Raw genomic sequence first — 16,473 nt, 5'->3', positions numbered from 1 at the left:
TTTTAAAATTAGTCAAGCAATATGAAGCATCTCCTTTTACTTTTAAGTCCCTTAAATACATTGAGCACAGCTTTCTCACCATCCTTACACAAAGCAGAAACTTTCCGATGACTCACAGTACAAGTGGAAAGATTACAGATTTTAATCGTCTTTAATTTTGTCTTTAATTTTGCCTGTGGAGTGTATCTTATTAAGCTCTAAATTGCATTTTGAGCGCGGTTTTTGACTTTTTAAAAATTGCATTTTGGGCGCGGACAGCACATACAAGGCCAAGAAATTTAAAATAGTATTCTTTAGGTGTGAGGGTAGGAGTGGACCGCAGCAGGCATAATCAGCAAACCAGGAAAACAAAGAACAGGACAGGTGAGATGTGTATCCAGAAAGCGAGTGATCAGAAAAAGGAAATGGTGTTACGCCCAGGTTTTCGACCCAATTGTTTTAACTTGCATCTCTGCTGGATGTCCCTCTCACAAACTGCTGAATGAATAAAATAATTTTATTGAAAACGCGTTTGCGATTGTCTGGTATTTACCTTGGTCCCTTTTAACTGTTTTTACGGTCTACAGTATTGCTTTGAGACGCCACTTTTAAAGGTGATATGCAAATTAAAGTTTTTTTTATTGTTATAGAGAAACATGATCAGATTTTCCCTGGTTCAGAAAAAAGACGATTAAAATCTGTAATCTTTGCACTTGTATGTTATCGGAAAATACAATCAGTTCCTGCTTTGTGTAAGGATGGTGTGGCGCTCCTCAAAGCGCTTTACAGGATAAAAACAATAACAACAATAGTGGCTGGGCAAACGATTTTTTTTATCGAAATACAAAATGAGATACTGTATAATGATGTGCATGAACAAAGGTATACTGCAATTTTCCTTAGATACGCGATTAATGCTTCGTAGGAGGAGGCGGTCTTTTCCTCTAGTCTAACAGTCTGTCCACAAACAAAACATTCCTGTTAGACAAGAGGAATTGAAAAAAAACAATTTTGTCAATGAAAACCGGCGTGTGTGTCTCTCTCTGCTGGATGTCCCTCTCACAAACTGCTGAATGAAGAAAATAATTTTTTTGAAAACGCATTTGCGATTGTCTGGTATTTAATTTGGTCCCTTTTAACTGTTTTTCGATCTACTGTATTGCTTTGAGATGCCACTGCGATATGTAAAATAAAGTTTTTTATTATTGTTATAGAGAAACATGATCAGATTTTCCCTGGTTCAGAAAAAAGATCTAAAGTGCTACACAACTTTCTTAATTCGATGTATTTAAAGCAGTGAACTACTCTAGGTGTCACATAACATTCAGAAATACAATCACGTATTTGACAAATAAAAATGATTACAATCTAATCCTTCCGCGTTTGATCCCAAAATCCCAAGAAATATAAATCTTGACGGGTAGAAAGCTATGCTGAAAGTTTATTAAGATACTTAGAAGACAAAGATACTGTATCAATTTATGTTGCATAAGCCTGATTATGATTAAAAAACACATATAATTAAACACGCGTTTGTGATTTAAATCAGAACAAGATTTAAATCAATATAAATGTTTATATTGTAACGCATACTGTCCAGCCTCCATTTCTCTATAAAAATTTACTCTGTTGCACACACACACACAATAGAAGCAGGAAGCAGAAGCATATTATATATTATATTAGCAGAAAAGCTTAAAACTACCACTTTTTCACACGCTATTTCACATGCTAGTTAAATACTTCGATGCTTAAAATCGTTAGGGAGAAATGGAATACCGGTGTGTATTTTTCCTTTTTTCCTTTAAGCGACGGACACAAGGCAGAATACACCCTGGACATAGCGCCAGTCCATCACAGGACAGACAGACACAAACACACACACACCAGGGCCAGTTTAAATCTAACCTCAGAACCTTTCTTTTCAGAAGACTTAGTGTCTGTATCTGCTTCATTTTCTAATTTTGGTAGCACCTCTAACTGCTTGTCTTTCTTATATGCATTTACTTTGTAATCTGTGGTCCTTTTATCTGTTTTTACATCTACTGTATTGCTTTGAGATGCCACCTTTAATGGTGATATATCAAATAAAGTTTTTTATTATTGTTATAGGGAAACATGATCAGATTTTCCCTGGTTCAGAAAAAAAGATCTAAAGTACACTAGTTTATCACTCTTCTCATTCCCTTTGCTAAATGACTTTTCATACTAATCTGATCAATCTAACTGCCAGTTTTCTGTGCTTTCTCTATCCTGCTAGATTTGCAATTATTCTGAAAATTTTCATCTTGAAATAACTCATTTCTAAATACCTTTTTCACTGTTAACATCTTGCAGCAACTCTGCGACAAAATATACACTTAGCTCAACCTGACAGTTCATCCTGCTACCAACATTAAATAAAACAAATCTTAAGATTTCTATATTTATGTCTTTATTTAGTGGTTTCATTAGTGACAAAGGCTAAACTTTCTTGGAAAAATGTATTTTATGTGTTGCGGAAAAAACTGACTTGCTTTAACAAAATATGTTTACAAATCCTTTCACCTGGCAGTTTACCTGAATGCCCAACTATCTGAGAAGCCCTCCATGAAACCATAGTTGCTATTAATTCATTTAGGGCTCACTGACAGAATTGCTGTTTTGTATGCATGCTAATTTCTGATTGCTCACTCTGTTTCATGTTTATAGATAAGACTATTGATCGCGAAGGGAAATTGATGTACATGTTTGCATGTTCTTTTGTAACATACACCTTTTTGTGATTTTTTTGTATATCTAAGCAAGTGTTCCTGCATCCCTCTTCTGCACTATAGGCATGGCTTTTTTTCTGTTTGCTCAATTTCTAAAACTTTTTGCTCATGTGCATTTTTGTATTTTTTACACCTCTAGCACTTTAACGTCCTGAATTTTCATTTGCATTAATTTGTAGAATGAATTTGAGTTTTAGCCTTAAAAATCTTAAGTTTTCACTATCTTTTGTTTCTTGTCCTACAACTGTTATTATTGATCACCGAATTATTGTACTTGACATGACTTCATTCAGCCTTTCCTGAATGTCTATGACAGGCAGAGAGAGTGCTGTTTCTGGTGCGATCTTTTGCAGCTGACATTTCACTGTTTTAAACGAACAAGAAATTAGATTGCTCATAAATCACTTATTCTATATAAATACAGCGTAATTGTCCTCCTAAAATCCTCTTTTAATTATATCTTATTAATTTCTTGAGATACGCGATTCTTTTAATACAGTCTTTGCTGTGCTCTAGAGGATCCTTGTGATATTTCGAGCTCTGGTTGAATGATAAGTGTCGCAGTTTAAATCATTTTCGTAGTTAGAAATTATGGAATGCTCTGTTAAAAGCAAGGGAGTTTTTATGTCCGTTGCAGTTCTTTTGCAACATGAATATAATTATATCGTTATTAATTTCTTGAGATACGCGATTCCATATTATATTCCCTTTTAATCAAATTCTAAAAGTATGCTTGTTGACTCCGGTATCACGTTAGTTAAAGACTTCGATGCTTAAAATGTTTAGGGAGAAATGGAATACTGGTGTGTATGTTTTCTTTAAAGTACCGAGGCCAGCCATATACTGTATGTTTAAGTTCCAAAATTAATATCGTTTATGGACTTCACACGCGTTGCAGTATGCTCCTATTCTTTTTATGCTCAGGCACTAAGAATTCCCTTCTGCTTTGTGTAAGGATGGTATCAAAAGCAATCTTAAGTGGTGAGAAAGCTGTGCTCAATGTATTTAAGGGACTTAAAAGTAAAATGAGATGCTTCATATTGCTTGACTAATTTCAAAAACTAAGTTATAAATGCAGACGCTCCCTTGGTGCGCTGCTCTGGTACGCCGGCTCTTACACAGTGCCTGTCTGCCGTAAGCGTTACAATATACATACCCAACACTGCTTGTACCCATCTGTCATGCAAATAAAACACCTTGAATTTAATTGAATTGAGGGGAGAGGGGGGGAATACTAAAGCCAATACTGGCTCAATACCCTCAATGGGCTTTGACGTGCTAATGCGTTGGTTTAACAGTCCGGGTGTCGCAAGCTTCCAATGTCAACTCGATTCGATTGGAAGACAATGAACGTATTTTAGCCCTAAATGAATTAATAGCAAACATGGTTTACATAAAATACATTTTTCCAAGAAAGTTTATAATAAAACGATCTATAGTTGAAATCTGAGCCTACTGTAAATATAAAGGAAAAGCATTTTCAGAGAGCAATCAAGCTGTGTTTATGTAGAAAAAGCGATTAGGTTTATGAGCAATCTAATTACCTATTCGCTTAAAACGCTATATAAAATAAAGTTTATTTAGAGATGAATGATCAGTGTCGCAGTTTAAATAATTTTTGTAGGAGGGCTTGGACAGATTCCAAGTGCATTTTTGCAATTTACGTTGCATTGTCCAATGTTCTGTTGTAATACAGGCTAGAATACAGTTACAGTAGTCTAAGCTTTATCAGCCTATTTAAAATATTTTTTTTGAATTCCCGGCGGAACACACTCCATAGGAATCAGCGCTTTTATACAGTATATCGCCTTTAAACACATATATTTAAACACGCGTTTACGATTTAAATCAAAACGCGATTCAAATCAATATAAATGTATATTTTGTAACGCATAGGTGACTATTCATTGTTATTAAAAAGACTTAAATTCGATTATGTCGTGATATTTAGAAATATAAATTTGTTTGGTGCGAGTGAGGTTTTATTTAATCTCTGACCAAGGGAAACGTTTCATTTTTTCAAAGAAATGTTTGTTAAAAAATAAAGTCATAGTTCCATGGGATTCAATCACAGACCATGTGACATGGGAGTCAGGAAACTAACACACAGCGCCACCGGATTTAATAACACAATAAAAACGCTATAAAATAATGTGACTAGGCACAGAAAAAGTTTACAGCACAGTACAATAATAAATGCTGACCATGACTTTAGAAGCATAAATTACCTTACACTCAATTTAAACACAAGCTGTCTTTCTGTATGAACCTCTAAGCTGGTTCATACAGAAAATGTAGAAATGCATTAGCCTGATTATGATTAAAAAACACATAATTAAACACGCGTTTGCGATTTAAATCAGAACATGATTTAAATCAATATAAATGTTTATATTGTAACGCATACTGTCCAGCCTCCATTTCTCTATAAAAATGTACTCTGTTGCACACACACACACAATAGAAGCAGGAACCGCTGTCAGAAGGGAAGATATGTTCAAAATATCACAAATATCGATCATGTTGCGATATTTTGAAATATAAAAGTCAATTGATTGTCCATAATATCGCTATTCTATTTTTTCGAAGAAATGTTTGTTAAAAGAAAAGGTGTGCCTGTGCGTTGTTAGTCACGCACCTAGACCAGTAGGCTACAGGGGAACTCGCATGAACAGGGAGGCGAAACAACCTTACACAGCCCTGTCGCAGTACACGAATATAATCATACTGTTATTAAATTCTTTAGATACGCGATTCCATATTATATTCCCTATTAATCAAATTCTAAAAGTATGCTTGTTGACTCCGGTATCACGTTAGTTAAAGACTTCGATGCTTAGAATGTTTAGGGAGAAATGGAATACTGGTGTGTATTTTTTTCTTTAAAGTACCAAGACCAGCTATATACTGTATGTTTATGTTCCAAAATTAATATCGTTTATGGCCTTCGCACGCGTTGCAGTATGCTCCTATTCTTTTTATCCTCAGCTACTAAGATTTCCCTTCAGTGGTAAAATTAGATATGGATATTCAATACTTAAACGGGCACAGTTAAGACATTAAATATACATATACATACTGTATACAGTGCAGTTTGCATACGGTAATATGTTTATGTTCCTAAATCAATCTCTTTTATGAGCATGTGAAAGGCATGGTGAATCACTGTACTTTGCATGATTGGAAACAAATGCGTGATTGCGAAATGCTGTGGTGTTACTTTTACAAAGACGGTCAATGAAAAAAAGAATGTTGACCAGGGCAATACTTTGAGTTTACACTTACAGCTTGTCCAAGGTCATTCATTATTAATACTATTAGTAATATCTTCGTTAAAGACTGATGGCCACAGCTCAAACATGAGAGGTTGAGCTTTATTAGCTCCACCTTGCGGAAATTCCGGATACTATTATTTTGCTTGTCGTATTATAGGAGAATTTACGGTAACTAGCGGTATTTACCGGTAACTCGTGGTATTTACCGGTAGCTTGCGGTAGACTGCGTACAGCGTACCGGAAAATAATGCGGTATCGCCCGCGCATTTTGAATGGCTGCATCTGTAGTGTGTTAGACCCCTTAGTAAACCACATGACATTGGTAAATCAAGCTGGAGATTTATTTATTGCAATAAAGTAAGGAGGACAGACAAAGTTATAACATGTTAAACTCATCTCAGCTTTTAGTCTTAAAGATGAGAAAAAGTTTCATACAAAAACACACATTTATGTCGGTAGCAGTTTGTTACCATATAATGTGTAAAAAACGTCAGAAAGTTATACATTTAGGTCATCCTTGAGCAGTTAACAAAGATCATTATCAGCTCCTTTCTGTTGATAAGATCCTTTCTGTTGCTGAATCACATGTAGGATACATGAGTTACATGACCTTGAAGAAACCTCCACCAACCAGGAGGGTAAAAAAAACAGTAAAACAGTTCTTGAGGACCTAATTGTTAACTCCTAACAGTCATAGGTTCCTTTAAGTGTCTTTGTCATTTTGTGCCCACAGCACTTTCTTCATTTTCCCAGTTTTGTTCTGCTTTCATTTCCTTTCTTCCTCAGTCTTGGGAAGGAGACTTGAATTACATCTCCTTGCTGGAGTTCTTTCTGATGGCAGTGGTACAGCCCCTACTGCCACCAAAGTTTTTCCTCCTCCTGCTCCATGTTTAATTGGCTATGGGGAAACAGGAAGGCTCACTATGTTTGACCCATGCCACACTAAATCTTGTACATCCATCCTCTCATGTTCAGTCAGCGTAATCTGAATGCATTTTGCACAGTATTGATTCCTAGGTATTTTACTTCTTTTTCTTGGCTGATACCATGTTGTTTTGACCAGTTTTCTCTCCATCTCCTTCTCCATTCCCGTGTAATGTCTCTTTATGGCATATTCAGACCTGTTTGTTATTTGTTTCCAGTGTTCTTTCATTCATGTCTCAGTGTTCTTCAGCTGGAGACTATGATTGGTCTTTTAGGAAATAAGGTGATACAGGGTCTTGTTTGTTGTCCTGTATCTCTAATATTTTTGCATGTCTTAAACTGTGTTGTTTGTTCAGGGGACTGTGTCATTTACCTTTTTGACTTCTTTCCGAAGGTGTGCTTTTGACCCAAGTTTCTTCAGCTCTCCTGTTCTATTTCAGAATCGTACTGTTTTTCACCCCTCCTCTCCACTCTTTCTTTTTCTCTTTTCCTCTTCCTTTTCTATAACTTACTCCTTCCTCTAATGTCATCTAATAGATCAGCCTGTTTGATCCTCACAATTTCATCCTGTACGATGACAAGACAGGGACTGGTAACAGCTCATTGACCTTAGTGTGGTTTTTCCCCTAATTCATAAAATGACATTCCAAACATATTTTTCTGTTTTGGTAGTATTTGCATATGTAATTCACTCTTTTGCAGATCTAGATAGTACTTAGCAAGTGATTCTGGCTCTTATAAAGAAGCTTTTTAGTTTTTTTTTGTGATTTTCTGATTAATATTTTGTACTGTCAGTTTAGACTACCACAGGAGCTGCAGCAGGAAGCAGACATTTTTTTCAGTGTTTATAAAGCGTTTCTACTGTTTTTTTCACCTCCTTGACCTGTTACTCGTGTGTTTCGTTCTTTAAAAATGGCAGTATTCTCATAGTGCTCATTATCAAACATTTTGATAGTTCTTACTTCCATTAATGGATAATACTTCCATATCACTGCACTGTTTGCATATGAAATTGTTTTAGACTGCTAGGTCCCTTTCTTAAACTTCATTGTTTTTTTATTTCACTTAATTAACCATATACAATTTCGTGCATTAGAAATTTGTCTTTTTGCATACCCCAGCTTGCTCTCCATGAGACACAGGCACACAGACAGGGAGAGAGAAGCTTGGGGTCAGAGCACAGAGTCAGCCAATTATATTTGCTACCCCTGGTGCAGTTGGGGTTAAGGGCCTTGCTCAGAGGCCCAATGGAGTAGGATTCCTCTGCTGGCCCTGGGATTTGAACTGGCAACCTCCCAGCCACAGGAGCAGATCCTTAGCCACAGTGCCACCGGTCTGCCCGTGTTCCACTTTGTTCTGTTTTGTGAACAAAACACAACTGTCTTGTGTTGTGTTTCTGTGGTATTTATAAATATGTTTTCCAGTTTGAAATCCTTGAGTTTTGTTACATTTGTTACACTTGATATTGCATTCACTAATTCTGCTTTTATATTAGTGATTAATAAATTATAATAAAAAGTACACATTTTCCAAAACTAAATTGAGTATTGATAATTTTCATATCTGATCCATAACAGCTCATTTGGGTAGAGCTGTTTAGAAACCGGTTTTGATGGCATTAAGCAGACAAGAAATCACATGACACCTAGTAATCTTTTTAATTCACCCTTCCTGTGCTTCTACTGCTCCTTGCACACAGTAGTAGAAGTTACTTTCTGTAGTCGTACTCTTACAAGTTGGCCGTGAAGTGGTAACTGCATTTGTACCACTTTAAAGCAAAAATGTAATGAGTGTTTTGTTTTGATAATTAAATTCCAGAGTAATTGATGTACATTGTACTGAATCTTTAACAGAAAGCTTTTGTTTCAAAACTAGTTATGTCACTCAATGAAATAAACTATTTTTTTCTGGCACCTGATTGGGGCTGTATGAACAGTACTTTGCTGACATTATTTCCAAATGTTCTTCTGAGTCACAGGTTACATGTCCAGGAAGTTTATGAATTACTACTATCACTTTATGTTCATTTGATAACGTGATCGTGTTTTTAACAAGTCTCACTTGTGGTATTATTATGTCTTGTCTTAATTCTGAGAAAGAAAGACACATGCTAACATAATTGTTAGTTAAACAAAAATATGAACAACCAGAATGGCAATAAGAGAATTGTAACTTAATACATGCAGTTGTTTTTTCCATAAAATTACTGCCAACAACAAGTTGCGAAAGGTAAAAAAAAATCTAAAATGTAAGATGTCACACCCCCTCCTCCTATCTCTACCTCTCTGTAACTATCAAGCACTTAACGTGCACAAAGGGACTCTGGTCACAAAAGCAGGACAAGCTGACTGTTTTTTTTCTGCTTCCTCCTCAGATGTCCCACGCTGCCACTAGTGCCTTGTGTCGCTCCATCAAGTTGCAGTGTGAACTGTACCCCTCTCGCCAGATTGCCATCTGTTTGGACCCTTACTGTGGTCTGGGCTTTGCTCTGTGGTGCCTGTGCAGGTGAGCAGGATCTTCATTTCTTTACCAACACTCAGACAAGTGCTAAGTGGGCACTAAGTTAGTTTTTTATCTCTACTGCAGGGAAAACAGACAACATTTTCTAGTTTTCTTTTACATTTTCCTGGAAAAATTGTACAAGAATAAACCTCTGCTTATTCAATTTTCTAACTACTTTATCCAATATAAATTATGTACATAGGGTGGGAGGGGAGCTAGAGTCTATCCCAGCAAGCAACAGAGTCAAGTCAGGTTACCCAATGGATGGGATGTCTGTCCATTGCAGGGAACACAGAGATACAAGGATGCATAATCACTCCAAGGCCAATTTTCAGAGAAACCAGTTAATCATACCAGCATGTCTTTGGACTGAGGGAGGAAGCAAATGTGAACACGTGGAGAACATACAAACTGCATGCAGATAGCAACCGAGGTCCAGAATTGAAGAAAGGGCCTCAACTCTGTCAATTTTGATACAATCACCTCAGTGTCAGTCAAGTGTATGTGATATTATTTTTGGGTGCTTTCAATGAAATTGTGTCCATAAAGTTTACTTTTGTAATTTCACACAGTGTGTACTCTGGTCATCAGTCCATCCTGGTCCCCCCACTGGAGCTGGAGACGAATGTGTCTCTATGGCTGTCGGCGGTCAGTCAGTACAAAGTGCGGGTCACCTTCTGCTCCTATTCAGTCATGGAAATGTGCACCAAAGGCCTTGGCTCACAAACTGATGCTCTCAGGGTCAGTCTTTCTTTATACCTTTGCTGCTCTGCAATTCAGTCAGTAATATTTGCTGTCGATCCAATGGCTTTAAAGCTATTGTTCTGAGTATAGCCTTTTTAAAATTTAAGATATATTTCACTGGACTTTGAAAAAAGACTTAGCACAGGCTTGTGAATTCTGTATTTAACAAGTCTAGTTATTAGCTCTAATGAAGTGCCTGAATTTGTTACATGTAAACTATAAATTGTTTGACACTTTCTCCATGCACCTTAATGCTATGTTCCTCTGTATTTCTTATTCATAAAAGACTGACTTAGCCTGAAGTTTTAATGTTTGATACATGTTTGAAACATCATATTACATCATCATACTCCTGATGTTGTCTTATTTTTTAATTAAGATATAATTTTTTGGTTTCTGGGTAACCAAGACTAAACTCTTCTCTAAAAAGAAAATATATGCCAACTGTTCTGCACCTGTTTGTGACCCAGTCCTTCCTGTGTGTGTAGAGCCGTGGAGTGAACCTGGCTTGTGTGAGGACATGTATGGTGGTGGCGGAGGAACGGCCCCGAATAGCACTCACACAGTCTTTCTCCAAGCTCTTCAAGGACCTGGGTCTGTCTGCCCGTGCTGTGAGCACCACCTTTGGTTGCCGCGTCAACGTTGCAATTTGTCTGCAGGTGAGTGCATCTCCACAGGAGCTGGAGCGGCAGGCTTCAGATGAGAATCAGGAAAGGAGAGTCAGAAATATGGAGTGTTTCTTTTAGTAAAAGCTGTGTTTCAAGTATGGGTGTTAATTAATCTCACCCTTTGACACTAATATCAATATGTATACATCTATTTGCTGTTCTGTGTTGGTGCTTTTTAGAAACCATGTTCTTTTTGTAGGTATTCCTGCGTTTTATTTCCTTTGAGTACAGTTGCACAGTTTTCACATTGGCAAGGTTTCCATTTTTTAAGCTGTCAGTTAATCTTGAATGTATTAAATATCTCCTTTCTAAGTCATTTGCCAGTAAAAGCTTTAACCAGATGACCAAGGATTTAATTGGAGCTACTTGATTAGATAATAATTACTTTGAGATGACTTGGCTAGTTTTCTCCCCCAGCAATAGTGAAAGTATATTACTCAGCTTTATTCCATGCTGAAAAGTGAAGAAAAGAAACAACATTTTAGCTGTGAAGCCTTCTTCGGGTATTTGAACCCAATGAAAGAAGGGTCCACAGCAAAAACATTGTATTTCTTTTCTTTAGAAAATATATTTAGATAATATTATTTTCAAGCATTAAAGCTGGACAAACCATGGTTGGTGTCTTAGATTGTTTACTCTTATGTATCTTTTTCTGTCCCCTTTCAGAAGGGGAAGGTAATTGACCCTAGTAATTAAGGTGTAGACACACACTCATACCACATTCAGGCCTTTCAGTCACATGATTATTCTTATCAGGAGCAGTGTTCAGTGGGCACCTGCTTTAGTGTGGTTACACTTGCCTTGGACAACCAATCAGTCATAGCTAATGCTCCTCCTGATTCATGTTCATTAATCTTGTTTTGGTAACAATTCCATGTTTTCATATTTCTGTTGTTTCACTGGTGCTCCACGATTGATTTCCACATTCAATCCAAAACTGAAATCCATTGATTTTGTCCATCAGACATCATTTTCATTGTTTTCTCTTTTTTTATAAAACTTATTTTTTTACCTTTAATAGACAATTACAGTGCCTGTAGAAAGTCTACACCCCCTTGGACTTTTTCACATTTTATTGTGTTACAACATAGAACCATGATGTATTTAACTGAGAATTTTGCCACTCATCAACACAAAGTACTCTATAATGGCAAAGTAAAATAAAATCCAGACATTTTACTAAATTAATTTAAAATAAAAAAACAAAATAATTGAATGCATAAGTATTCACCCCCCACCAGAGTTAATACTTGGTAAGACCACCTTTGGCAGCAATTACAGCTATGAGGCTCTTTGGGTAAGTCTCTATTAGTGTTGCACATCTTGACACTGGAATTTTTGCCCATTCTTCTTGGCAAAATTGCTCAAGCTCTATTAATTTGGATGGGGACAGTTTGTTAACAGCAATTTTTAAGTCATTCCACAGATGCTCAATTGGATTAAGGTCTGGGCTTTGACTGGGCCACTCCAGGACATTAACCTTTTTGTTTTTAAGCCACACTAGTGTGGCTTTTTCTGTATGTTTCGGGTCATTGTCCTGTTGGAAGATGAATCATCTCCCATGTCCCAGTGCTCTTGAGGATTGCAACATGTTTTCCTCCAGGGTTTTTCTGTACTTAGCTCCATCCATTTTTCCTTCTATCTTTATGAGTTTTCCAGTACCTGCCGCAGAGAAGCATTCCCAAAGCATGATGCTGCCACCACCATGCTTCATTGTAGGGATGGTGTTCTCAGTGTGATAAGCTGTGTAAGGTTATCACCAAACATAAAGTTCAGTTTTGGTCTCATCAGACAATAGAATCTTCCTACAAATTGTTGAGTCTCTCACATGCCTTTGGGCAAACTCCAGCTGAGATATATTAGAGTTTTTTTTCAACAAATGCTTTCTTCTTGCCACCCTTCCAAACAAGCCAGATTTATGAAGTATGCATGCTATTGTTGTGTCATGCACAGTTTCTCCCATCCCTGTCAGGATTTTAACTCCAACTCCATGGAAGACTGTAACTCCTTTAAAGTTGCCGTAGGCCCCTTGGTGGCCTCCCTTACTACAGCTACAGTCAGTTTTGGAGGATGTTTAGTCCTTGTCAGATTCACAGTTGTTCTATATTTTCTCACCTTTTTAATGATGGACTTCACTGTGCTTCGATGTATATTCAATGCCTTGGAAAGTTTCTTATATCCCTGCCCTGACTGTATTATTCAAGAACCTTGTCTCGGATCTGCTTGGAATGTTCCTTGGTCTTCATGGTGTAGTGTTTCCTTGGAAATGCACTAAATGGGGAAGCTGCCAGACACAGGTATTCTGTACCTATATAAATATAGGTATTTATTCTGAAATCATGTGAAACACCTCAACTGCACTCAGGTGGACTCCAGTAAAGTAATTATGTGACTTGGAGAAGAGAGTTGGTTACTTCAGAGGTAATTTAGGTGTGTCAAAGCAAGGGGGTGAGTACTTATGCGTTTTTTATTTTTAATTAATTTAGTAAAATGTCTGGATTTTTTTACTTTGACATTATAGAGTACTTTGTGTTGATGAGTGGCAAAAATTCTCAGTTAAATACATCATGGTTCCATGCTGTAACACAATCAAATGTGAGGGGGGTGTAGATTTTCTATAGGCACTGTATGTTTTTATGGTTTTGATATTTTTACTCACCTCTTCTGTACAGCACCCTGTATGTTGTAAAATAAGACCTTTCCTACAGATACCATTAAGAAGATAAGAAGTAATTGTGTTCTCCTTTTTGTCTGATCCCCCAATCTTACTTTTCTATTTTTGTTTTATGTTCATGGTACCTGTGTTTGTCTCTCTGGTGCCTTCCTGTCTGTCTGTCCATCTGTGCACACTGTCTGTGTGGACTCCCTGTGGGTCTCTCTCACTCTCTCTCCCTGGCCTGTCTCATCTCTGGGTCTGCTCCTTTTGTCAGCCTAACAGGCTGGGGAATCTGGCTGAGCAGGTACAGTGACGCCTGAGAGTGACTGGGGAGTGGATTGTGTGATATTGACTATGTTTTTTATATAATTATGTGGGTTACGGTTTATTACTGGTTAATATCTAACCTTTTTTCACCTTTTATAAAACTTATTATAGAATTTAAGATTACCTATCCACTCAATTGTGAACAAAATCCTTCAAAAATATATTTTAAAGTAATTTTAAGTTACTGAACTTGATTAGTTATACAGTAGCTATTGTAGAAATGACTGGTTCATTTTAACTCCATTTTTGTTTGTAGATTCTCATTAGCCTAATTAGGCAATATCCTGGAGTTAAGATTAACTTATTTTTCATATTAAGAAAAACATTACTGATGAGATGAAAGTCATGATTGTTAGATTAAAGGATAAAACTTCATTGTGCCCCATTAGCTGGCAAACTTTGCACATCTTTGCATATCAGAAAATATGGTAATTAGACAAAAGCTTGACTGTTGCCTAGTGCATAGTGATAGGTGAAGGAACCACACCTCTAAGGTCTTTTACCTCATGTGTCCCTGATTGATAAACTGTCAGTGCGCTTACAGATGCGGTCATTCACAATGTGTGGTAAAACCCCATACTGCACGAAATTATCTGCAGTTTAGCACATTATACCGCAGTACATGATTAGCTGGCCAAAATGACCTGACATGTGGCACGAGTGGTTGTTGGTTGTTAGTGAAACGATTGCTTCATTTAATCTCTTTAACTGTGCATGTTTAAATCCGCTTGATATTGAGTATTAATATGGAATGTTCTAACTAAAGGAAAATTTTAGTAGCTGAGCATAAAAAGAAGAGAAGCATAACCTGTCTGAAGGTCATAAACTATATTAATTTAGGAATATAAACATATTATGTAAACTGTATATAGCTGGTATTGGTAGTTTAAATAAAAAATACACACCAGTATTCCACTTTCTTCATGATCATTTTAAGCATCAAAGTCTTTCACTTGGTAATATACTGTGGCTATTTTGGAAAGGTTTTCACGTGCTCCTTCTAACTATATTAAGTTTTTACTTTATAAAACGTTATAATGTTTTAACCTTTTCTATAAATAATTGCGCTAATTATTGCAGTAAAAAAAGGAAACTTATGGAATCGCATATCTAAAGAAATTAATAACAATATTATTATATTCGTATAGCTCAAATTATTACCGTAGTACACTTTCTTTGTAAACATCTGCATCAATTTGACTCATTCACCCACGATTACTTGAAAACATTTTGCCTGCCCTTTTCAGCTACAGTGTAAGTTGTCAAGCAGTGCGTTGGTGTAATGGGTTAGGTGTGTGCCTTGTATGCTGGAGGTTGGGGGTTCAAACCCAGCTTTCGCCATGAGTTTTCTTTTAACAAATAAACATTTCTTTGAAAAACTAAAATGGCAAATATTATGGACACTATATTGACATTTTTTTATATTTCTAAATATTGCAACATGCTCAAAACTAAGTGATTTATTAATAACAACGAATAATTTCAAACTGCTGCTGTACTGCCACTACAGTATAGCTTGTGGGAAATACATTTATACATACTGTACAGTATGTTGAAACCATACCAGGACAGTGAAGACGTGTTACACCTTCAAGTAAGCCAGTCACTGTTGTTTACTATAATGAGACGAGGTTGTGTAACTGCGGAAATTATTCTGTAAACTGAAGAGTTATAGAGCAGACATGTTGTGTATCGCCTCATACACTTGTTAAGATGTTCCAATTTTGATGCAATACAGCAATGTAGTTGAAAGGAACATGTTTCCAAAATAACCACAAGTGAACGAGTTGAGGGTTTTGATAATAATAGAGAAATCATAACAATGACCCCGTGTTGTTTCATGCTAATCATGCATACCCAACTGAAAGAAGGACACTTAAATCGACACGAAAATACTTTATTTTTTCATCAACAAAAAGTAACACCATTCTCTCGTTTAAATGTATTATTTTGTTGCTGCAAAGACTGTTAAACCAAAGGAAAAGAGCGCCTCTTTCTTCAAAGCATTTAGTTGATCTGATCACATATTTGTTTCCAATTATGCAAAGTAAGTTTTGAGAATCTCCGATTCACCATGCCTATAATGGTTTCCCAGAGATTGCAAGGCAGGGCCCTTTTGCTTCTTGACTCATAGAAATTTATGTATGTGGTCCACCCCCAGTAAATTTCAAAATTCATAAAATTACAAAACAGAAGGGCGGCATAACGGTCGGCTCTGGCTTTCCCATCTATGCCGATGCACAGCATGTACAATCTCTCCTCCTTCTCTTGACTAATGGGCAAAAGTTGGATATCTGGGACTGGTTGCATTGGCACCTGTGAATTCTGCTGTGTAGATGATGCTTCCTGAGGGGAGATAGACAGCGGGGACAGCACCAGCCAATTCATTGGAGTGTCCTGGGCCGGTGTTCAAGGGGGCAGCTGTGGGTGGAGAGCTCTGTGGAGATACGCATTCTGCCAGGTAAAGCAACCTGCGCGGTGGGGAGAGGCACTTTTCAGGAGATGAAGGTCTGTGCAGAGACAGCTGACCTAGAGTTTGACTGCAGGAACATACTGTCTCGGGCTTCTACATCTTTATGAGTGTCTCCAACCTCCCAACCCTTCCCAGCAATGAGTCGTACTGCTCCCATTGCTGCCGAAAAAAC

The 16,473-nt window shown here is 37.0% G+C and overlaps 1 protein-coding gene and 1 long non-coding RNA gene across 8 annotated transcripts in view; one reads left to right on the top strand and one right to left on the bottom strand.

Annotated features, from left to right (window-relative positions):
- The window catches only part of LOC148648890 (uncharacterized), a 314,784-nt gene that overhangs the window by 108,968 nt on the left and 189,343 nt on the right, over positions 1–16,473 (bottom strand). The gene's annotated exons all lie outside the window — the stretch shown is intronic.
- Positions 1–16,473, top strand: part of LOC148648895 (disco-interacting protein 2 homolog A) — a 306,696-nt gene that overhangs the window by 269,424 nt on the left and 20,799 nt on the right. For 4 of the 7 annotated variants that reach the window (XM_088607241.1, XM_088607240.1, XM_088607238.1 and 1 more), the window contains 4 exons: positions 9,306–9,436; positions 10,006–10,174; positions 10,666–10,836; positions 13,776–13,805. In XM_088607241.1, coding sequence (XP_088463367.1) covers positions 9,306–9,436; positions 10,006–10,174; positions 10,666–10,836; positions 13,776–13,805 — 501 coding nt within the window. The remainder of the gene's footprint in view (positions 1–9,305; positions 9,437–10,005; positions 10,175–10,665; positions 10,837–13,775; positions 13,806–16,473) is intronic. The other 3 variants (XM_088607239.1, XM_088607244.1, XR_015926561.1) reach the window with 2 other exon arrangements.

Source organism: Lepisosteus platostomus, chromosome 14, assembly GCF_059453375.1.
Source record: "Lepisosteus platostomus isolate fLepPlt1 chromosome 14, fLepPlt1.hap1, whole genome shotgun sequence".
NCBI classification, from domain to species: domain Eukaryota; kingdom Metazoa; phylum Chordata; class Actinopteri; order Semionotiformes; family Lepisosteidae; genus Lepisosteus; species Lepisosteus platostomus.
Note: the sequence above shows the minus strand (reverse complement) of the source record. Positions and strands in the feature narration are given on the sequence as shown.